Source organism: Vicugna pacos, chromosome 2 (assembly GCF_048564905.1).
Source record: "Vicugna pacos chromosome 2, VicPac4, whole genome shotgun sequence".
In the NCBI taxonomy this organism is placed as follows: Eukaryota; Metazoa; Chordata; class Mammalia; order Artiodactyla; family Camelidae; genus Vicugna; species Vicugna pacos.
This window is the reverse complement of record NC_132988.1, coordinates 87,536,017-87,560,683: the sequence shown is the minus strand read 5'-3', so window position 1 is coordinate 87,560,683 and position 24,667 is coordinate 87,536,017. Positions and strand designations below refer to the sequence as shown.

The window sequence follows — 24,667 nt, the reverse complement described above, 5'->3', positions numbered from 1 at the left end:
ACCTTTCACTCTCAAAATTGTTCATTTAAATAATAAACTATATAGTCATACTTATTATGGGACCTCATAATTCCCAAACCAAGAGGCTATGGGAAATATTAATAAGTTAATATTAACACTTTGGAGAACATGTCTTGGCTCACTGTGAATCATTTATTCATGATTGACCTCAGTCTTCTCCATCATTCATACTCACTTTATTTCTCATTATTCCTTTTACTCAGCTTCAAGCAAGCTCACCTTCAAGCTTTCCCTACCCTCCCACATCCACAACCACCTGTCAGCCCCAAGTTCTCATTGCTGTGCTTGAAGTTTTACATTTTATCCCACTGCCCAGATCTTCCTCCTCCTAGACCCTCCCACATGCTGGAGTATGAATCAGGCCAACATTGTCCAAAAAGCCATCGTGAGCAACCTGCTGTCATTCTGTTCACTCACCTTCTCCCCAACACCCTTAACTAACTCTCGTGGCCATTTTGTCCAATAATATTATTTCATTTGTGTTGTTTGCTAGTAATTTTGCAAATAGATGTTCTGCCTTCCTAAATAAAGTGTTAGGTCCTTAAAGGTAAATGCCCCATTTTCTGATTCTTTTGTATTGCCCCAAACATCTATTATACTGTCCATGGTAGAGAGTCTGCTCATGCTGATTAAATAGCTGATGCTGGTAAACGTAGCCATGGAGAAACACATTTCCATAACGGACGTAACTTCAGGTTCATAGACATTACCTGGTGAGGCAGGTGTCCCCCACACCCTCCCCCAAGTTATTTTAGTCCCAGAGAGCCTATGTCTACAACCTCAAAATGGATAAAATATGCAAAGTCACAGTTGAACCCAGGTTAGGGTCTGTGCCAACTGGTCATTGAGATTTTTTTCCATTGCTTATGACTAAACAAACTGAATCCTAAAACCATCATTCTAGATTCTGCCAGTCTAGCAGAGTTGGACTTTCCATGTTAATTACTACTGCTTATGGAAAAAGGAAACTTCTTATTTAAAGTTTCATTTTTTCCCTCATTTACCCAAGTTTGCCTTATTAAAAGCTTTTGAATTTAGGTTCTACGGGGTGTTAACTCTTGAAGCTGGGACTACACTTCATAACTGGAACACTCCAAAGTGAATTCTAAGAGAATCCTCCCAGAGAGTATTGCACACCAAATTTCACGTATCCCAAGAATTAAATAGAATATTTAGAACTATCTAAGGAGGATGGACAGTTCTTGACATCGGCCACCGTCCCTCGAGACCACATGAGACAGACGTACAGAGAAACACCTTTCCTGCCCCCTCCTTTCAATTGTCAATTTCCTGTTCTCCTGTTATGTATATTATTTCCATATTTGCATAAGAGATATCATTTGCAAGCCTTACCTCAGAGTGGCAACCAGCCGCCCCAGTTTTACTAGATGACATATTTTTCTACTTGATATTTCCCCAAGTACACTGAATCACAGTGTATCTGCTTTTCCTTTTTTTTTAATTTCATGAGAATCCGTTTCCTACATCTTTTTGAAATACTCACTGGATAAAGCTTGAAATATTTTCTATTTTGCAACGATGCCCCTGAGACATTTGAGGGGGCAGCCTCTTGATTATTCTAACACACTGCAGTGTCGTGGAAAACAGAATTACATATGCAAGTGATATTTCATATACAGAACATCCACTACTCTTCTAAGTATGGAATCCTCATGATTAGATATGCATCTATTCATCCACTGTGTTGCTCAGCTCCTTACTTAGAGAGGGCCAGTAACCCTCTTGGTAAAAACTACCATGTGGTATCATTACAAAGACAAGATTGCATGAGGCTTTTGGAAATTCCAAATGATATAAATGTTTACAAGGACCAACTTTTTTTTTTGACATCTTTAAATAAGCTTTTTATTTTTGACCACCAGGCAGCAGTTTGTGACATTGTGATGGGAACCTACTGGTTAATGTGAAATAATGTTGTCGTGTCACTTAAAGGGTTAATGGAGATGTAAACTGGAAACCTTAATATTGTATAAAAAATATAAATAAAACTGTTTTTGAGAGAAACTCATCTGGGTTAGGGTGGCTTGCTTGAAAAATTCTCTTGGCTCTCCATCATCTCTGAATAATTTATTTCACTCCTCTGACTTTATTCAAGGAGACTCAACCTGAGGCAAAGATCTTTATACAGTGATTCAGGAGTTTCAGGAAAGTAGGACTCATTAGGCTAAAGAAAGGGGAAATTACTAGCCTGCCAGCAATGGAACACCTCTTTGGCTACCACCTTACCTGAAATTTGAATCTAAAAAGTAGCTAAACTTTCCAAACCAGTCTCCTGCTATCCGAATTCACGGCACCCTGTACTATATACCTGGATCTTTCAAAGGCAGGTGCTTCCATTGCCTCTTAAAATCCGTCATGCTAAACTCACCAAATATGTTAGAAGATATTTAATGTTTTGTTCCTTGTATTTTTTTTTAATCTCCACTAATCAATTTGCTGAACTGTCTATTTACTCTCCTACTAAACATGAATTAGCTAATTCATATCCCAAGTGGTATTATTACATAGATCTTGTACATAAAATAATCCCTTTCTCCTTCTTTATTTTTCAGCAAGGAGAACTCTTTAATTGCCAAGATACATAAATTACAATATTTTAGTTTTCTTGCTCCTTTGACATAAGCATTTGCTTTCTTGCAAAAGCAGATAATGCTTTTGTATACCTACCAGACCACTAAACAGCTCAAAGGTGAGAATGAGTATTTTTGGAAACTTACAGAAATTTTAATGAGACGGGTTTAACAAATGCAAAGAAAGAAAAGGTAGACTCCTTACTTTTATAATTCCAGTTTCTATTTTGTATCAATATATGCTGCATTTTCTGATTGAAACTGCTGTTCTAATGAAACTTGTGATTCTCTGTAGTTGATTTTTACATTTGAAATCAAACTTTCATAAAGTGTGCTTGATTTGTACCCTTTCTGTTAGGAACTTGATTAAATAGTCTAACCATTTCATTAATTCCTTTTTACATGCTTGAAGTATTTTGGCGTTTTGCCTTTGCTATCTCAAAAATGATCTGTGGACAAAATCCATGAAGCCTGTAGACTGAATTATACATGTGAAAGAAGAAATAGATTTCTCTCTAAGCAGCTGAATTAGTGAATAAGAAGCTGTTCAGTGTCCTCTGATTCCTGACCCTTTCCCCTTTCATGGCCTTTTTTCTATTCATCATTCACTGAGTAAATTGTGTATTCCTGTAAAATGCAAAATCAACTTACATGCATTCAGGTATGGACACAAGAAATGCTTGTGCTCTCGACTTCAGGACTCACAGATACCCTAGCAGTCACAGGACTGTAGTTTACTCAGTACTTTGTTAATAGGGTGGCTTTGCTATAAAATAAGTTGCTGTTTTCTTTGCTTTGGGACTACAAGATTTTAAAAGTTGCAGCAAATGAAAGAAAGAAAACACATTTGAAGGCTGGTGTCAAAAACCACCAGCTGTACTTATAAAACACGTTGTGCAGCTTCTGAAATGTAGTTTATCGCTGTAAATATGTACAATTGATGTTAGCCTGTTTACTCCTAAAACGCGAATTAAACTTTTTTTTTATTAAAAATGCCTACATATAAAAAGCTCACTTTGTACTATGTTTTAAAACATGCAAGATTTCAGGCAAATCTTTTTATAATCCTTTAAAAAATGTTTAGAATTCTGAACCTATCATTTGAGAGCTTTTATTATAAAATTTAATACAAAACAAACTCCCTTTATTTGGAAGAAATTCTTTGCAGTATTATCCAACAATTGGGGGAAAAAAACCAGCACTTTTCCAGGAGCTTATTTCTGTACCACTTTGATTTTTTTTTTAATATTCTTTAAGATAACATGCCTTACAAATATTTGAACATACGGAGTGTTTATATATTAGGGGATAAAAAAAAGAAGAAACGAAGTCTCCTTGTATTCAAAGATGATGCCTAAAATGGACTTTAATAGCATCCATTTGTGAGGTGCATTATGTCATATTTCTTTTAAAATCGCCACTGTAAATATGAACATTAGCGTTGGCCTATTTGTCAGTCTTTCCTAATTTGAAGACTTCCAACTTTCAAACTCACTCTCTCCCTGCAGAAATAATATGTTGACAATAAAATAATGAACAGACGAAAGGTGTGAAGCTCATTTATCCATTAATTGGTGATTAGTACAACAGTTTTCCACTAAGAGTCTAAATTCCAGCCCAGGGACAACTTGAACATCCATCCTGCAAAATAACTGACAATCTGCACTTCACCATCAGAGCCTCAGCCTGCAGAGCTCTGGGGATTTTAGACATCCTACACTCGGCTACTATTCCCAGAAGACACTATGTTATACAATGGGAGATATAAATGGTCATCCAATTTTATTTAAATTAGAAAGCAACAAATATATATGTAGCATGTTTAGGATTTGCTATAAGGATTAGAGGTGGTAAGAAGCTAACATGGGGTAGGTATTTGTGTGTCTGTGTTGTCATGAGAATCAGCCAAGGATATGGAGAAACTGGAACCCTTGTGTACTGTTGGTGGGAATGTAAGCTGATGTTACCACTACGGAAAACAATAAGGAGGTTTCTCAAACAATTATAAATAGAACCACCATGTGATCCAGCAAGCCCACTTCAAGGTATTTATTCAAAAGAATTGAAAACAAGCTCTTGAAGAGATATTTGCACTCATATGCTCACTGCAGCATTAGTCACAATGGTCAAGAGGTGAAAACAACTTAAAAGCCCATTGAGAGATTAATGGATAAAAAAAATGTGGTGTATACATATAATAGAATATTATACAGCCTTTAAAAAGGAAATCCTGAGGATATTATAGAAAGTGAAACATGCTAGTTACAGAAGGACAAAGGCTGCATGATTCCATTTATATGAAGTTTCCAAAGTAGTCACATTCTTGACACAGAATACAGAATGGCAATTGCCAGGGACTGGAGGAGGCCCTGGGAATAGGGAGTTGTTCATGGGGAGAGTTTCAATGATACAAGATGATGGAGTTCTAGAAATCTGCTGCACAATAAAGTACACAGAGTTAATACTGCACTGCAGACTTTAAGATTTGTTAAGAGAGTAGATTTCATGTTATTTTTTTGCCACAATAAAAAGAAAGAAAGAAATGCAAAGGGGTACAGCTACTGTGAAAAAGTTTGCCAAAGTTCTTACAACATTAAACAGTATGATCCAGCAATCCCATTCTGAGGTATTACTCAGTTAATTCGAAAACTTATGTCCACATAAAAACCTGCCTGTGCATGGTTGCAGCAGCTTTATTCATAATTGCCAAAAAATGAAAACTACAAACTTCCTTCAATGGGTGAGTAAACTGTGGTACATCTATACAATGAACTATTACTCCAAGAGAAAATAGAAATGAGTTATCAAGATGAAAACACATGGAAGAAATGCACACTGCTAATTGAAAGAAGCCATTCTGAAAAGATGACACACTACAAGATCCCAATTATAGGACATTCTGGAAAAGGCAAAGTTCTAAAGACATTAAGAAGAATCATTAGTTGTCTGGGCAATAGAGAAATGTGGGAGGGATGAAAAAGTAAAGCTCAGGGGATTTTAGGGTGTTAAACTATTCTGTAAAGTCAATACATGTGTTCACAACTTCAGGAGTTTCCCAAGTGTCATCTGAAACCAGCCCCTGGGCAAGCAGAGACTGAAGAAAGAGGGGAACCATCCCACATGGGTAGGTGGCAGTTTTAATAAATAAGCAAGGGAATTTACCAGCTTAGTCTTGGGTGGCTGCAAGACAAGTAGATCTCTGCACCAACCCACCCAAATCTTAAAAGTTTACACAGAAGTCTCAACTGGGATAAGACAGTCTTAACACCATAATCAACATTTCAAGGCAGTATCCCTGGAGCAGTTTCTGGAAGTGGGGCACACATTCCAAGGACAGGGGCGGGGGTGAGGAAGGAGTCTGTTGTCCGGGTCCAGCTTACAGGCCAACAGGTGGTCACATCCTCTCGATGACCTACCCCAACTATGCAACACGAAGCATCTGTCGAAACTCAGAACCGTTCAACACAAAAAGTAAACCTTAATGTATGCAAATTTAAATTTAGGAAGTTGGAGGATCCCAGCAAGGAAGACAGACTACGGGAAAAAAAAATCTAACTGTATTACAAATGTATAAAACAACCTCACTAAGGGAGTGGGGCTGGTGGGGAGGAGTGTAATTTGGAAGTAATTTGGAAACGAGTGGAGTCTGTAAGACTAAAGGCAAAAGGAACTGCACATAAACCCTTCCTAGGAGATAAAGTTGTTTTCCCCACTGGGGTACAGATTAGCAATCTGGATACTGCTATAGACAACCTGGAAATGAACAATTAAGTAAATGGCTGGTGGCTACTGGGAGTCAGGTTTCTCACTGCTGAAATGTGTACAGATAAGGGAGGGCAGCAGGCTAGAATGCTCCCTGTGGTGATGGATTACAGTTGGAGACGTTGGGATGACCTCATGTGCAGCTGAATATAGACAGATGATTATATAAAGAAATATTTATAGCTGTGTATATATACACAGGTTAGCTAACATGCATACATATCTCTTCATTCTGCCAGCCAAGAGGGCGCAAAAGAAACAACATCGCAGGAGCAGTGAGCACAGCTAGCTTGGTTTCTAACACCATTCTTCAATAAACCGAACCAGGGCTTCTTGAAGAAATGGTTGATTCTAGGACAGTGCAGGAAATAGAGAAGATGAGCCTGGGGCATCTTGTATTGCCAGAAAGCTAAGGAGATAACATAAAATAAATAAAACCCCTCTCCACTGACAGGGGTATGTCACAGGGACAAAGGAGCCAAGGGAAAGAGATTCAAATGGCCAAAGCTGGAGCAATTTGAGTAATAAAATAAGTAGTACGGGACTGTAACCAAAAGTGTAAAGTAAATATCCATGAGCCCATACTACATAAGTAAATGATTAAATTAACAAATAGGAGAAAAGAGGCAAAACTGAGTAGAAGAATTCCAAAAGTTTTAGGTAACTATTTTGACTCCAAGGAGCAGGGGGGCCCAATTCCTTAAGTTTGGGTTACACATAGTGACTTCCTTCCAAAGAGGATCATAAGGCAGGAAAAAAAAACAAGTAACTTTATAATGGAAAGACCTGACCAACACTACCTCAGCCAGGTGATCGAGGTCAATGTCAAGTCATAAATCTCATTAATAGTATGTAGCCTTGATAGGATGTGATGTAAGTGGCACTTTACCCCTGTGACTTCCTCCCCCAACCTGTAACCCCAGTGTACACATGAGAAAAACATTAAATTCCAGTAGAGAGGTATCCTGCAAAATATCTCACCCACATTCCTCAAACTGTCAAGGTCATCAAAAACAAGGGAAGTATGGGAAAATATCACAGCAAGAAAAGCCTCAGGAGACATGACAGCTAAGTATAACACGGAATCCTAGAACAGAAAAAGACGTTAAGTAAAAATTTAGAAATCTGAATAAATTTAGTTAATAATAATATATGGATATTAGTTCATTAATTGTAACAAATGTACCACACTAGTATGTTAGTAACAGTGGTAACTGGACATGGGGTAGATGAGATCTCTGTGCACTATCTGCTTGATTTTTCTGTGTATCTAAAACTGCCCTAAAAAAGAAAAAGAAAAAAGACAAGCCATACACTGGGAGAAAATAAATACTTTCAAAGCATATATGTGATAAAACTTGTATCTAGGCTATCCAAAAAACTCTCGAAACTCAAAAATAAAATAACCCAATTTAAAAATCGGCAACAGATCTAAACAGCGCTTCACCAAAGCAGATATACAGATGGCGAATGAGCACATAAAAAGATGCTCAACGTCATTCCGTCATCAAGGAAATGAATATTATTAAAACCACAATGAGATGCCACTACACACCAATTAGAATAGCTGAAATTAAAAAGATTGACCATACCAAGCGTTGGCAAGGAGTCATGGAGCTGGAACTCTTAGACTGTGGTATGGAATGTAAAATGATAAAATCACTTTGGAAAACAGTTTGGCAGTTACTTAAAAAGGCACACATACACCTGACATACAATCAAGCCATTTCACTCCTAAGAGTCTCTTTTCAAAAAAAAGTGTAAATCCATACAAAGACATAGATAAGAATGTTCAAAGCATTTTGTGTACTGTAACAACCAAAACTTTTAAACAACCAAAACATCCATTAACAGGTGAACAGATAAACAAATGATGGTAGAATTCTACAACAGATTACTTCTCAATAATAAAAAGGAATGAACTGATACATGCACGCAGCAACGTGGATGATCTCAAATACCACTGAGAGAAGCCAGATCACAGAAGGACATATTGTATGATTCCATTTATATGAAACTCCCCCAAATGTGAACTAATCTGCAGTGGCAGGAAGCAGATCAGTGGCTGTCTTGGGGGGAAAGGGCACAGAAACAGAGATTACAGAAGAAAAGGACACTTTCAGGAGTGCCTGGGGGTTCACCATCTTGGTTGAGGTGATGCTTTCAAGGGTGTGTATATGTCAAAACTTATCAGACTGCCCACTTTAAATATGTGCAATTTACAGTATATCAGTCAGATTTCAATAAAGCATTTACATATGCTAATGCAGTGACAATACAGTGAGAGAAGGACCAAGCGGAGTAAGATTTATCCCTTCTCAAAGGAAGGTCTGCATGTAGGGTTGAAATTCAGAAGGACCCTAGATCGGTATTACTGAACGCACTTGTCTACAAACTGTTCAGGAACTTGCATAAGAAGGAAAATCAACTACCACCCTAAGCACACTGGTTAGTTCAGCTGATTTTTTTTCTCAGAGCCAAAATTTCTCAATGAAGAAAACAGCGTATTGATGAATATTCCAGCACAGGCTCATCTCATCACCAAGCTGTAACAGTTCATAGAGCGGCACTGTCTACAGACACAGTTTGAGCAGTACCATCTAGACCACACACACATTTACTGATCTCGCTACGCCTATCTTCATCTGCATGATGAGAATACTAGTCACTGTCCTGGACACCTCGAATAATGGTCTGATGCTCTGAGTGATAAAGCTTGCGAACAGTAGGTACCAATGTTATATTATTGCATTATGGAGAAAAATCATCTGAAACAAAGTAATATATAAAAATAAAACAGTATTTTTATTTGCTCGGAATGCTTGTTTTTAAAGTGAACTGAAACTAAAAAAGGTTTGTTTTCCAATGAAGTTGTTAACATTCAAAACTGTTCAATATTAAGAGCTCATAACAAAAATGAACCTATAGATAGTCCTAGCTGATATTTGAACAGTTAATGCCTATTATTAATGGTTAATGCCTAAGGCCTAATGACATGTATTCTTTTTATCAGATCACACTCTCTGGACCAGACACAAAAATACAGAAGGAACAGTGTTATTTTCACTTTTCTCCATGTTCTAGTAAAAGATTTTAGTTACTAGAATTCTTAAACTCAAAACTGTTCACACATTTAGTTATTTTTTTCTTGTTCATGTCTGAAGAGCTTCTCTGAGAAATTTTACATTTTATAATCTTTCATCTGAAATATGAGAAAGACATGGAATCTCCTGAGTTATATATGTAGGTTATACATTCTTGAAAAGTTACTTTTTAAAAATATCACAAATTAATCATATATATCCATAATAAACATCCTTGCTATTCACATACTTCTCTAAGCAACATTCAAATATATTTTGTGCTTGTATGCTTACAATACTTTAGAGCCTATTTTTAGCTTTCAATAAAATTGTATATCTATAAAGATTTCTCAAATATTTAATAAATGAAGCAAAACAGTCATTATGAAAATATAAACTGCTACGATAGCCTTTTCATCTCTCACGTTCTTATGCATTTCTTGTCAACCATATAATTTCCTGTTCTTTAGGGAAGCTGATGAATTGTTGTCTTTGTAAACTCAACACTGCTGCTTTCTCAGCGTGCCATCATAATACAGAGCAGGTTTTCTGAACACGTAGTCTTCACTGTGCCATATCGATCATAACAGCAGAATCTGATAATGTTGGTATCCACCATTTCCAGTTATTTCAACTGCAAGACCACCTTAAAACACAAGGAGCGGAAGGGAGGGAATCAGGTTATACCAGAATGATGCCAGTATCTGAATTCTCTGACGGAGGGTCTGGAGAACTGACAACAAGTACAACGCAGAGTAACTGAAGGCACAGGCCCGCCAGAACCCACGGTGAGAGCTCATCTGACATTTACGCCAGGCTCCGCCGCACAGCCCTTCAGACATGGAGCCCCATCCGGAGGCTAGCCAGGCTACCAGTCTGTTATTGGGCATGTGGACCAGTCATCGAGGGGCCACGATGGCAGAGGAACTGCAGAGTATGGAGGGAAGCTGAGGTATACCAGGGTTTCAAGATGATCCAGCCAGGAAGCTGGGTTAGTGGCAAAAGAGGATGTAAGAATAACTGACTTCAATCCTCGAGACTCGATCACGAGAGAGAGAACTCTCAGCAACAGTGAAAGGAACATACATAACGTAGACAATTATTTTTATGTCTTCCGCACAGAAGCACTTCCTACTGCTTATTATTTTTCTCATTAGTTAAACACTCAGAACGGTCACTGTCATTTAGCCATTCCTTTAGTCCTTCAATAGTTCTTCTCTGTCTCAATCTGATTTTGTCATAATAACTACAAGCCATATTTTGTCTCCCATACTTAAAGCAATTTTCTGCTATTTGCCCAGTTAAAACAAGACAATCTTCTCTACAAAATCATAACTGTTTTTAACCATTAAATCCCTTCAGAATCAACTAATTCCACAGCCCCAAGTTAAAAATTCTATGTTTTTTAGCATTAATGAGCACTGATGCAAAACAAATCTGGCTCTTATTCTTGCAAAAATAATTACTTGGTAAATTATGTTCTATTAATGTAAATTAAAATTACAATTTCTAATTAACTTAATATCTAAAACTAGAGATGCAGAACATATCAACAAAGTATTTTCTGTGCTTGACATAAAATACCAGGAACAAAAAAAACATTAAACACGAATGATTAGTTTTCTTATATTGCTCTAACGGTATCAGTTAAAACTTAAACATTTTAAACCCTACAACAAAATTAAAGCAAATACCTTATTAGCTGCTTCCAAGGAATTTATTAGATTCTGCAGCTCTTCTTTACTCATTTCAACAGAATATGGTTTGACGTCACCATTTTCTTTTACATCTAGATGGAGGTTTAAAAGTGGCATTTGTAATGTAGCAATCTTGTCACTAGAAAGTGCAAGCTGTTTAAAATGAGGAAAACAGTAATTAACAAGTAGTTTTCAAAAGGACTATATTAAATATGCATCAGAGCTTATGAACAACACATTAAAAAAGAAAGAGCACTCCTGTTTGCTGTCAAGTACACGGAAATGCAGGAGAAATAAAAGAAATTAAACCCATGCCAAATCAGCATATATCTGAAGAACAGAAAGAGAAAAGAGAATGAATAAAAGAAGGGAAGTAGGTTAAGGAAAAAAGACAACTGGTCAGGACTTTGTGGTAGGAGCAGGAATCTCGAGCAGAGTTATGACTGTGAAGTACTAAATGGGCCCAATACATCAAGAAGCAGAGAATTCTTAAAGTGTAAAGATACCAAGAGGATGAAACTCTGTGTACAAAGATAAGACTAAAAACACTGCTTAGTCTCAGAAATTAAGATGCTAAAACCATGGGCAGCTAACTATCTACTTAACTACTGAGAAATGCTATCAAGATTCCATCTTCAATTAGAGCCACTCAACAAAAACGTTCGACGTTTTTACCTCTTCTACTTTCTGTCCAAAGAAAGTATCCTAGAGGAAATAGAAGAACCAAATGTTTATGATACTAGAGTTTTTTGAAACAAGCATCATAGCTTCACTGGCAGATGGCAAAGAGAAACTCAATTTTCCTGGAATCTGAGCCAGTACTTCCCACTATAACTGAATTTTGGAGTGCTATCAGCTGCAAAAATTTACTTGGGCAATGGTAAGGGACTCCTTCCCTAACAACCAACCTCAAAGGATCTCCCTTACAGTTCATACACTATGGGATCAAACACACCCTCATATCTCTCCTTCATCCTCTCTCCAAAATACAGCACTTACGACATCTGAGATTTGAAAGTATCACCTTCAGGTTGTCTACCTCATGAATAATTCTCAATATTTCCAATAAGTGGTTTCTACAGCCTACTCAGCCTACACCAGCAATGAGGAGGAGTGTGCTACCCCCAAAACAGGTTAAAATAATTTTCAGATATTCATAGCAGTTATTAAGTAAGTGTTCCCTAGGCTGAGTTCAAACCCATCTAATTGCAAATTATATACCTGAGCCTTTGTCCTACCCACCAAAGCCACAGAACACAGATCTATTCCTTCATCCACATGTCTCTCAGTCCTCCTTCAATGACATAAAACTTCAGTTAATTAAATTGATTATCACTGTAATGTTTTTATACATGGTTGGGATGTCTACAGTGTACTTACTGATGCCCAAGTTAACGCAAAAGACAAAGTTTTAATCATCTTTGACACTTAAGGAAAATGTATTCTCAAAAATAACAGAAATTTTAGATATGTAATATTATAAAAAATAAATCTTTCTATTCAAAAAATGAAATTAAATAACATAAATACTCATAAATAAGCATATTCTCACCTTTAACTGCCAATCAAAATCCTGCAGCTGTGCAGAGGAAATATCAACTATTTCTTCTAACAGAGCCTGCTTGATTTCATCTTTCCTACTTCTTAAGCATTTCATGATAGCTTCTTGATGAGATGAATTCAACTGATTCAACTGCTGAGATATCTATGAAAAGAAAAATAAACAGAAAATATGTGAAAGGGCCTTTCTGTTTAAAAAATTTAAAAGCTATGGAACTGGCTGGAAGTGCAAGGATAGGAAAGAGAACTTTATCAACTATGATGGAATACTACTCAGCCATAAATAAGAATAAAATATATGTATGTTCATGTATAATTGAAAATTCGTGCTCTACACTGGAATTTGACACAACATTGTGAAATGACTATAACTCAATAAAATATGTTAAAAAAAAGAATAAAATAATGCCATTTGCAGCAACATGGATGGACCTGGAGATTGTCATACTAAGTGAAGTAAGACAGAAAGAGAAAGAAAAATACCATATGGTATCACTTATATGTGGAATCTAGATATGGTTACTGTGGGGGAGGGGGGAGGAAGGCATAAATTGGGAGTTTGAGATTTGCAGATACTAATATATGTAAAATAGGTAAGTTCATACTGTACAGCACAGGGAACTATATTCAATATCTTGTAGTAAATTGTGGTGAAAAAGAATATGAAAACAAATATATGTATATTCATGTATGACTGAAGCACTGTGCTGTGCACCAGAAATTGACACATTATAAACTGACTATACATCAATAAAAATATATATACATCAAAAAAAAAATTTCAGGACTTCTATTCAACAAAAGACCCATTGAGAAACTGAAACAGCAAACATAAAAGGAGACATTTAAAATACATATACCTAAGAACATGTATTTAGAATATCATCCAAATCAAAATGACATACACAACTCCATTTTTTTTTCAAGTGGGCAACCTACACAAACATGCCCAAATGATTTTTGACAAAGGTACAAAAGCAATTCAACGGAAGGACACTCCCTGACCCTGTAATCTCACTTCAAGATGTCTATCCTAGAAAAGCCGGCCCAAGTGTGTACAATTAGACACACACAAAATGTCTATAGCAGCACTATTCATAATAATGAAAGAGGTAATAACTCAACCGTTCATCAGTGGGAGGATGGAAAAAATAAGTCCCACTAATTTCTATCATCAAATACTGCAAGGGGTTAAAATACATAAACCAGATCTACATTTATCAACACTGATAAACCTAAAACACGATGTTGTGGGAAAAAAAGACAAACGGATACCTATGCTACCATTTACAACTTACACATTTAAACAGCTCCAATAATTGTATATATTGCTGAAAGATATAAACATTCATACAATATAGGATACAAAACATGCACATAACTCCATGAGTGGTAATCTCCAGAGGAGGGTGAGATTTACGTATTATCTGTAATGCCTTGTTTCTTCTAAGACACACACACAGACATTAAATACACAAAGTAAAATGTTAACAAACTGTTTAATTGCGGTAATGGGAATGCAGGTGACGGTTATATAACTTCTGGTTTTCTTCCATATGATTTAAATGTTTCACAATTAAAAAAAAAACCAAAACTATGAAACCCCAGAACTTCCACAGATTTTCCACTTACTCACAATTATGAGGTTTTTATTGTTATCTATTGTATGTTTACTGATGATGGCCCTTGTATTACACAGTGCCCTAAACACCAACTTATTAAAAAATCTGAACATGAATTATTATTTATTACAAGGTAGAAAAATTTGGAGTGAAGTTACCTCTTCATCAGATAAATTTTTACCAACTGCAGCTTTGAAAAATTTGGTAATATCTTCTAGAACGTGCATCCATTCTGTTGAATCCCAAACATTCTGATAATTCTGATAGAGAGGATAAGTTCGGCCACAAATGCCATCAATTATTTTGTGAAGAAGCTAGAGAGAAAAAAGGAAATAAATGTAATTATAAGTAAAATTATAAAACAGATTTATCTCCTTCGTAGCAAATAAATGTTGGGAGAAGTTCACGTTATCTGCAGAAGCAGCTGAGGTTGAAATGCAACTATCTTTAACATTATTTTATTAATTAAAAAGCTTCATCAAAGGAGGAAAAAAACAGCCATTCTGTAATTTTTTCCATCTTCAGAAGCTAAAATAATTTTATAGATACATGTTGTTTCTCTAATGTTCCTGAAAGGAAAGTAGTGGGTACAAAAGTTTCTCCTTGGGATTTCTTACACATCTATTTATACCAATAACCAAAAAAAAACAAGGTATGACTCTTAAAATCTTTAAACTACGGATCTACAAACCCCTTTTCTCCGTTTTCCACAACTTATTTCTTTTGCTCCCCTCCAAGAAAGCCCTCAGTGCCTTTCTTTTTCTTTTTTACATTCCTTTCCCTCTACCCTGACTTAATGCCTGCAGCGGAAATCCTAACATAAACATTACTGAACACAGTGACTAAGACTGTGGGTTTTGGAACAAAACTGACTAGTCTGAATCTTATTTCCACTATTTATTAGTTTTGCCAAGTTATTTAAACATTCCGTGCCCATTCCTCATGTGTAAAATGAGGACAGCCTCTATCCCCACAATGCCGTTGTAAGGACTGAATAAGAATACATGCAGATCACGTGGCGCATTCTTGGCATTAAACATTGCCTGCCATTGTTACCATTTTTCTTCTTCTTACTGTTGTTATTATTATCATCACTATTACTACTACCACTACTGGTCCTATGTTCCATGCCTATAACATCTATTAACCAAGTACCTACTATACCAGCGCTGTTCTAGGCAAACAATAAATATGGTTTTCTTTCTGAAGAGATATTTGTGTCTTGTAAGAAGAATATTTGAACCCGAACAACTTGGAAATGCATTTAAGCAGCAAGTCTTCCAACTCTTTTCTCCTGGATCATATCCCAGTCCATTTTAAATAACTCCTTCTCAGTAACACCGCACATATTGGAACAGAGGTGAGCAACTGGTGACCCTACTTCCAAATGACGGCTAATGCACTATATGAACAGAATTTTTATTTACCATAAACCAACCAACATCCTCAATTTGAAATTCATTCAGCATTCCCTACATACATTTTACCTTACCCCAAACTGTCTCCTGTGCTAAAGCAAAACCCAGAACTCAAACTGAAAAATATGAGTGCTATCTTTTTGGAATATAATTTTTTTAATTCATTCACAAATATGTAATGAGCACTTCATTCCAGTTAGTAAATAAGGCAATGTAAATACAGAGAAAACATAACAAGAATGGCTACCGTTTATAGAGCCCAAACTGTGTACCAAACCCTGCGCTGATCTTCACTGTGATTTTATGAAGTGAGCCCTGTTATTACCTCCATTTTACAAGTGAGGAAACTGAGGACAAGTAAGATAAGGTCCTACCATGTCAGAGCCTTAGTCCATCAGAGAAAACCAATTACCAATAAATAAATGCGATTTAGGATGACAGGAGATACAATGAAAGTCTACAGAAGGTACAAAGGAGCACCGAAGAAGGAGGGGCAAGCATGTCCTACAGGATGAGTAGCTGGCTGGTCGAACAGGAAAAGGGCATTTCTAGTAGCAGCTGCATATACCTAGGATGAAAGTGCAACACCACATGGCTCAATTTGGGGGATGACAGGATACAAGACTGGAGAGCTGGTAGAGGCCAAACCGTAAAGGGCCTTGTACACAACGCAAAAAAAGCCTAGACTTTAATCTGTGTTCAACAGGGAAGCAACTTATTCATATATTTGCATTATTTTTCCATAAATCTGCCTACAGGTTGGAAGCCATAAGGAGAGAAAAGAGAAAGAGAGGATGAGCCCAAAGGCCCCCATCTTCAGTTTACTAGCAAGAGATTATGGGGAGCTAAACTGTTGAGGACACTCAAGCTGGAGGCAGGAGAGAGGCAAAGGAGATGTGGAAAGGAGGACCCAGGATGATACTCAATTTCAGGTTGAGTGACTGGGTAAGTGGCTGTGTCACAACCAAAAATGAAGCTACAACCACAGAAGGAGTAAGTCAGGGAGAAAGATGAGTAGCTTGGCTCAGGACTTACTAAATTTAAGGTAACTGTGGTGTATCTAACCAGAGGCCTGACCCTCAGGGAAGAGATTTTTGGCTGGATCCAGAGATGTAGGAGCTATGTACATACATGACAGTAAAGGTGATGGGCCTTGTGTAAAGTACGTAGTACGTAGGGAGGCTGAAGACAGGAGCAGAAAGCTAATACAAGACTCACAATCAACAGATCTGCACATCTGTACCCACTCTGCCACTTACTAGTTTGATAACTTTGGGTAAGTTACCCAAACCCTCCACTGACATTTCAGCTTCCTCATCTGTAAAATGAGAGAAAAGGTTTAAGATGGTTTTTCTTGATACAGGTTGGATCAAGTTTAAGGGTCAACTAAGTTGATTCATCTCCCCACTACTATCCCAACTGTAACTGGAACAGAGTGAGAAAGGTAGAAATTTGGGACTTATAAAAGCTGCCTACCTCTCTACATTATATAGGCTAAGCCATCACCCTCAACCTTCACCCACTGTAAACAGAACAGAATAGAGACTTAAAGCTAAGTATCATTGACACTGAAGGCCAGCCCACCATAACTTGGAATGCAGATATCCACCCCAATGATAAAGCTAAGTTTAGTAAACACTAATTGATTTCTTCTTTCAGCAAACACTAATTAAGAACCCACCTTGACCCAGACAGAACTCTCAAGAACTGGGGGCATAAGACAAGGAATCTACCCTGAAGGAGCTCAGAATAAAAGAGGACCAGAAGCAAGAGGACCAGTTAAAAAGTTGTGTTCAAGGAAGACTTAATCAGGCCTGAATTGCTGGGGAATAGAAGAGGTGGGAGTAAACATATTAATATATTAATTACAATACAAAGTGTTAGTCAATAGTCTTAAGTCAGAGGGCAAACAACCACAGCTTCCAGCGCTCAGGCTGAAACTCAATTTTGCATACACTGTTTCCTTTCAGAGGTTGGCAAATTTCCTTAAGGTCTAATACTTGGGGCACTAAGGTGTTTTGTTTTGTTTTTTTAATTGAAAGTTCAAGGAAGAAAAAACACTTCTCAGATTTTCCTCTCATAGCAACCACTGAGTTTTCTTCCTTTCACAGCTCACAGTCAAAATTTCATTATATGTACTCACTGTCTCCGCATTTCTCTCCTCTTTCAAACTAAAATTTTGCTGCTGCCAAAACCAATACTTTAAACTGCCAGGGCCTTAGGCAGTAAGGCTAAACACAGGAGCACAGCACACAGACTCCAGCCACCTGACTCCTGTTCACCTGCCTAGCAGTCTCCCTGATCTGCTTCTCTGAATTTCAGTCTCTAAGACAGCAGAGCCCCCCTGGGGCTGGCTTTCTTCCTCTAGCCTTCGTAGCTGCTATTTCTCAGCCTGAAACACTCTTCCCTCTAACCTGTCTGATTCCTACTCATCTTTCAGGACCCAGTCTAGAAATCTAAGTAGCTGCTCTGCAAAACCTCCCCTTGCCCCTTTACATCTGGGTTGCTCTCTCTCCCATAAACTTATCATGGATACCTCAGTTTGGTTTCCTTATTAGATTTCCAGATCCTCATAAACCCAGGTTCCTTCTTAGACAGAAGGTGCCCATGTACATGTCACTTCTTGAGGTACGGTCCACCTCGGACCACCCCACCTAAGGTAAGTCTCCTAGTTTTGGGCAGCACTTACCAGTTTTTTTCTGTAGCCCTCAAGGGGGTAGAGGTATGCCTCTCTAGGCCACTAAGGTATCCCTAACACGTAGCACTGTGCCTGGTGCATAGGGAGCATTCGGGAGGTTTGTGTTGAATGAATGAATGAAACACATGAGAGCCTGCAAACCACCGCCTCCACGTTGCAAACTTTCAAAGACTATGTGGCGACTCCGCCCCCCGCGTCCGGGTTCCTGGGTCCGCCGGCAGCTCGCGGGAGAGGATGGGCGGCCCCCACCCGCGTGCGGGCGCGGCCCGGCGGGTGTCTGCGCGCAGAGCCCCTGGAGGGGTCATCCTAAGCCGGTGCGTGGAGGTGGCGCACCACGCCTCAGACTCTTTAGCTCCAGAGTAGAAAGCGGGGGGCGGGCCACCCGAAATCACACCCCTTCCCCCTCCCTTCTCTGGGCGGCGGGCACGATCCCCCCTAAAGGCGTCTGGTCGGACCCGCCCAGCACTGCAGGCCGTCAGGGAGCCCGGCCCGCGCCTCCGCGCCTTGCGCGCTCCTCACCTGCAGACCCAGCTCCGCAGGAAGCTTCTGCAGCCGCCACAAGGGCGTCCCTTCTTCCGGCTCCATTCCTGTGTGAAGCTGGAGGCTGCGTCACATGACAAGCCCTGACGTCTCCTCTGGCGCCGCGGCTCGCCCACGTGACTCCCTCCCGCCGGGTGTGGGACGGTGGGCGTGGAGACGCGAGAGCCCTGGTGCGCGTGCGCAGAGACGGAGCCCTGGCTGGCCCTGTAACTACGGAATCCTTTCCGCCTGTTGCGACGTTGCTTGAACGCCCTTATAGGTTAGTTGAAGGCACGTTCGCAGATCTTTCAAAGCAGTTAGCAGCTTTGTTCAGAGTTCTAGCGAACTTTATTTGCACTCTTTAGAAAGCGGTCTAATAATGGTAACCACATTTTGGGGTGCGCCGGGGCCATTGACCTGAAGGTTTGCCGTAAGTGTCTTACCAAAGTATCCCGATTTGGAAGGCAAATGAGAGTTTCCCATGCGCGACGTTCTTTATGTAGCTTATCCTAAGAAAGTATCATTTTCATCCCCATATCTAAATAACGAGATCAGAGAAATGACTAGGGTTGTCAGATTTAGCAAATAAAAATACCGGATGCCCAGTTAAATATGAAATTTCAGGTAAGCAACAAATAATATTTTTTATAAGTGTGCCCTAAATATTAAAGGAAACATACTTACACTAAAAAAATTATTCCTTGTTTATCTGAAATTGTAATTTAACTGGGCGTCTTGTAGTTTATTTGTCAACCCTATAAGTCACTTACCAAAGTTCAGTTAAGAGCACAGCCTGAGGTTTAACAAAATCAGTGAGTCTCTAGAGCGACACTCAGTGTTGGACTAAACCTGAAGCCCAAATAGCCTTTCTGTGATTTCTCTCATTATTACAGGTGTTAACTTTAAGCAGGCGCTGGCAAATTCAGTAGTGGTAAGACAGTCTCTGCCATTCAGGAGTACCTCCAAAGGAGGAGGGTATATAGCTCAGTGGTGGAGTGTGTGCTTAGCATGCATGAGGTCTTGGGTTCAATCCTCAGTAACCCCGTATAAAAAAAACTAATTACCTGCCCCTCCTCAAAAAAGAAGTCTATCCAGAAGCACAATTAGTTGAAGACAGAAACAGAAATTCCAATCTAATCTTAATTTAATAATTAAAGTGGTGCGAATTTTAGTAGCTTAACCTAATATTTATTTCTTGGTTGTATGTATATTGGCTTAATACAGGCATTGGTGGTTAGGTGGCTATTCCCTCTCTCAGACCTCAGAGTTCTGTCCAGTCTGAGTAGGGAAAGAGATAGTATATGAAAGATTATTAAGGAGATTTTTGTCTGATATATCTAGAAATAGTGAACATCACTTCTACCCATTATCATCAGCTGGAACCCAGTTTCATGGCAGCACCTAACTGTAAAGGAATCTTGAAAATATAGTTTAGCTGGGTGCCCAAGAGGAAAAAGAAACAAGGTTTGGTAAACACACAGTTATCTCTACCACAATCGTGCTTTTTAAAAGACAACTGAGAATTTCTAATAGGAGATATATCAACACTGTTAACAATCATTCTCTTTCACATTGTCATATAGAACAATCATGCTTGGTAGTTTACTATTAAGGTAAAATATAAAACCAGGTTCCAACTAGCATCTTGTACCTGCATCAAATTAATATTGATTCCAGTTTGTATGAAGAGGAGGATCAGAGAGGTTAGTAACCCAATCAATCTCTTTTTGTGTTATCGCCACAGTCAGGTTAAAGTCTATGATTCTACAAGCTATATCTCAGAGAAATCAAGGAGGTGAAACTGGCTGGCTAGCTGGCTATGGGTTATACTAATTTAGAATTATTACAGGGAAAGGTCCAGTCTTCAGTTTTTGGGGGGTCCTCAGACTCTATTTTGTCATTTCACTTGGAAAATATTGATTCACTCTAACCAAACTCTCAAGGAACTGATTGATAAACCAGAACGTCACACAGTAGGAATTGCTTCTCCTTTGTGTATTCTTTTGAAGAAAAAAACTTTGTTTCTTTGATTCTCCTTTTTGCTAAATGTCATACCCTTAAAATTGCTTCTTATAGGCTCCTGGCCAAGATTTAGGAAATACTATGTTCCAGAGAGTTACTCTGAGGATTTTTGGTCCCCATCATTGTGAGTCAAGTCTTACTAGTTAATTAAAAATGATAACCTTCGTTTGTCCCTAATTTCTGGGATCCCTACTTTCGCCCATGAACTGACAACATTAGTGTCGTAATTATAATTTCTTACAAATGTTTGATGAATCAAGAAAAGCTATTAACTCATTATTCAGAGTTGAAGGCATCTTTGAATAAAATAAATTGTCTATAGCTTTCCACATTTATTTCTCAGTTCAGACCTGCTTTTCAGGTTATCCTATGACTTGACGTTGACTAATTTGTACACCTTAACTAGATGTATTGCAATATAGGTGTGCTTAGTGATTTACATTGCAATCTATGTAAAATTATTCCTGTTCATAAATTGAGAGGAAAGGGAGGGCCTTCAAGTATAATGAGTTTAATTATTATCTTATAATTATATAGGAAATATTAAAATGTTATGTTTTCATTCCATTGAAAGAAGTTATGGACAGCCAAGTTGTAAAGACTTGGGAGATACTGGGTTTTATTTTGTCTGTATAAACTCAGATTTGGCTGCTAGGAAACAGTTTCTTAGAAGTCAATTGGATAAATGTCTCGTTTCATCCTGGTGAATGAACTTAATAAATAGAAGGCCTTTGTTTTTCTTTTTCAGCTTTATATGTAATTAAGAAATGCTTTTAACACTTCCTCATTATGTATTTTCTTTATCAAAAAAAATGTTCTTGTAGCTTAAGCCATCAGAGTTCTCCTTTAAAGTTGATCTTTGAACCAGACATTTCAGTTTTAAAAGGGCAGCAAAGATTGCATATAACAGTTATTCCAGTGTAGCACTAAGGAATACAATATATTAAAAGCTCTGAAATTGTTGTTAAAGTGAAATACTTAAGTAAACTGAAATTTTGAAAATTAGATGTACTGTGTTGCCATCCACACTCTGTCCTTAGGGGTAGCGGTCGTTTAGAATGGCATGCCAAGTGCTCAGTCAGTCTTTCTGATGAAGGTTCTGTGCCTGCAAGGCCTCCCTCTTCTCAGTTGCCACCTCTTTTAATCACTGTACTGAAAGCCTTCACATCTGTGAGCTGTTAGGATTTTAGCCAGTGGTTCTTAATCAAGACAGCTCATTTAGAGTCCCCCAGAGAATTTCTGAGTGATTGATTTTTCACTTCAAATGTGCTGTACTTTTGCTTTTTTAATAGCTTTGCAACTTACATGCCACAAAATCCTGCCATTTAAAGTACAGTTCCATGGGGTTTACTAAATGTACACAGTTCTGTGATCATCACCACAATTTAGTTTAAGACCGCTGCCACAGGCCCCCAAAATGTCCCTTCTGCCTGTTTGTAGACAATCGTGTGGAAGCTTTCAAAAAAAAAAAATAGCCAGAACTCACCCCTAGATCAATAATATCAGAATCTCTTTGTGGGTAAATAGCCAACATTAGTTTGTTACAAAACACCCCCAAATGATTTTAATGTAAACTAGTGTTGATATCCAATGATTTGTACAAAACTTAGTAGAAAAGGTGAAGATCTGGAAAGTGTGGACATGACCCCTTACTAACCAAGAGATCTGGTCAACTTAGACCAGCATTGTCTCAACGACAGCAGCAGCACAGTAACAAACACTTCTAGAACCTTTAGGGTATGGCGGGGGTTTTGATCACTCTGGTTTTCTTCCTAATGTTTACTTTGCCTAGAATCTTCTCTCCATCCACCTGCAGCTCCTTCCATGAACATTTAGTCAGCCTCGTGAATTCAGACACATTCCCCAAAGAATTTTAATTGCTGCCTCACCTGTGTTTCCATAACTCTTTTAACGAACTTCTGTTCTAGTCTTTATCACATTACATTGCAGCTGTTTGCTTATATGCTGTTTCTCCCATTGTTCTAAGCAGAGGCCCTGAAACATCCATTTCCTATTCTAGACAATGTCTGGCAGGAAGCAGACCCCCATAAGTGTTTGCTGAATTCAGAAATGGAAGAGGTGATGAAAAAAAGAAAACTATGAAAAGCTTAGGCAGGGATTCAAGTGAACCTTGATGACAAATTAGAATCAACTGAGGAGCTTTTCAAACTCCGTATGACCAGATCACACCCAGACCACGTAAGTCAGAGTCTCTAGGGATGGAACCCAGCGGTATTTTTTGTTCAACACCCCATGTGATTCTCCTAATGTGTAGTTGAAATTGAGAACCCTGAGGTTAAAGCCTCAAAGGATGGTCCAGAATTGCCTTCTTGACCAATTGCCTTCTGCCCCATTAACTGAAATATTTAAATATTTACTGTTACTTTGCCTGAAGGGAGCTCAGAAATACAGGTGGATTAACAGCTACCTGTTTAAAATGTATAGAAGGCCCCTAGCAGGCCCAAGAAAGAACATTGGGATTCATATGGTATAAAATCTTAAAGTAATTTATTAAATTATTTTTATTTATTTATTAAATTTAATTATAACTTATTAAATTTAATAAATTACTTTCCTCCTGATATCTCTCTTGAAGAACCATTACGAAAAAGGAGTCTTAACTTGGGTAGGAAATTGAAAGTGTCAAAGCAAAAATTGCATTAAACAATGTTAAAGAGGCCAGGAAGACTTTATTCAAGGCTCTCGCAATAGGAGACCAGAACCCAACTCCACTGAAACAAAGGGCAGGAGAATGTTTAAGTGTGAGAGTGTGAGCGAGAACACAGGACATCTGCACTTGCTCACTGGCTTTACCCAAAGGGAAAGTAAACTTTCTCGTATTTCTTGTGACAAGAGGCAGTTTTACCACTTTGAGCAAGGCACCCACCAAAATGAGGCTCCCCCCTTCACAGAGACTGAGAGAGAGGGTTGCTATCTCTTTGATGATTACATCTCAGAGACAGTTCATAAACTTTTGAGAAAAATATGCCTAAATTGCAAAACTGGCAGGAGACTTTTTTCTAAAAAATGATTTATATCGCAAAGGGAAGGGACGGTAATTATAAGTACAAATTTTCTAAAGAAAAGACTCTCTGAAAGCGGAAGTCTGGGCTTAAGTCAGGAGAAAGCCTCTTGAACATTTAGCCAAGTTGGGAAACTTTAAGGCCGTCTTGGTCGAAAGACAAATAAATAGATCATTTTGAAACACGGAGAGTGATAAGCCCAGAAAGGCTGCCCAAGAAACCCCTCAACAAAGAGCTTTCAGCAGCAAAGTTTAGCATGCAGGTATTGGAGACTTGGGAGAACCAAAAAGAAAAGCTAGAAAAAGATTTAGGAATTTGGGGAAATAAATTATTTTGCAGTTTTCCCCTCCAGAGCCTGGTTGATACCCAGCAAATGAGAAAGGACACGCTCCCTTGGTCACACTCTCCTTCCCGAAGGAACTCTGAGGTTTCACACCACCTTAGCCTTCAGCTACGCCGGAAAATGCCCACAGCTGCCATCACCAATGGCCAGAAAAGGTCATTCAACCTGGTTAATTGTTCCACTGGCTGAGGTCCATGCAAATGTCGCTTCTGTCCCCATATTCTCTTAATATAGTATTCCAAGCTTGGTGTGAGAGGAAGGGGAAGCCATGGGGAAGTTCACCCTGCACTTGTTTGGACAGTGTGAGC

At 38.4% G+C, this 24,667-nt stretch overlaps 1 protein-coding gene across 1 annotated transcript; it reads right to left on the bottom strand.

The window, feature by feature from the left end:
• Positions 1–9,160: 9,160 nt before the first annotated feature.
• On the bottom strand, positions 9,161–19,099 carry COMMD8 (COMM domain containing 8). The gene is made up of 5 exons (XM_006198099.4): positions 18,972–19,099; positions 14,495–14,650; positions 12,707–12,859; positions 11,152–11,307; positions 9,161–10,103 (listed from the first exon to the last, which is right to left on the bottom strand). Exons 1-5 carry the CDS (start codon positions 19,035–19,037, stop codon positions 10,083–10,085), a joined length of 552 nt encoding a protein of 183 aa, XP_006198161.2. The 5' UTR covers positions 19,038–19,099; the 3' UTR covers positions 9,161–10,082.
• Between the last annotated feature and the right edge of the window lie 5,568 nt (positions 19,100–24,667).

Coding starts and splice junctions, on each gene's coding strand:
- COMMD8 (XM_006198099.4), bottom strand. CDS start 19,037: ATGGAGCCGGAAGAAGGGACGCCCTTGTGGCGGCTGCAGAAGCTTCCT. Junction 14,651..18,971: donor CTGCGGAGCTGGGTCTGCAG/GTGAGGAGCGCG, acceptor TTTTCTCTCTAG/CTTCTTCACAAAATAATTGA. Junction 11,308..12,706: donor ATTTTGATTGGCAGTTAAAG/GTGAGAATATGC, acceptor CATTTTAAACAG/CTTGCACTTTCTAGTGACAA.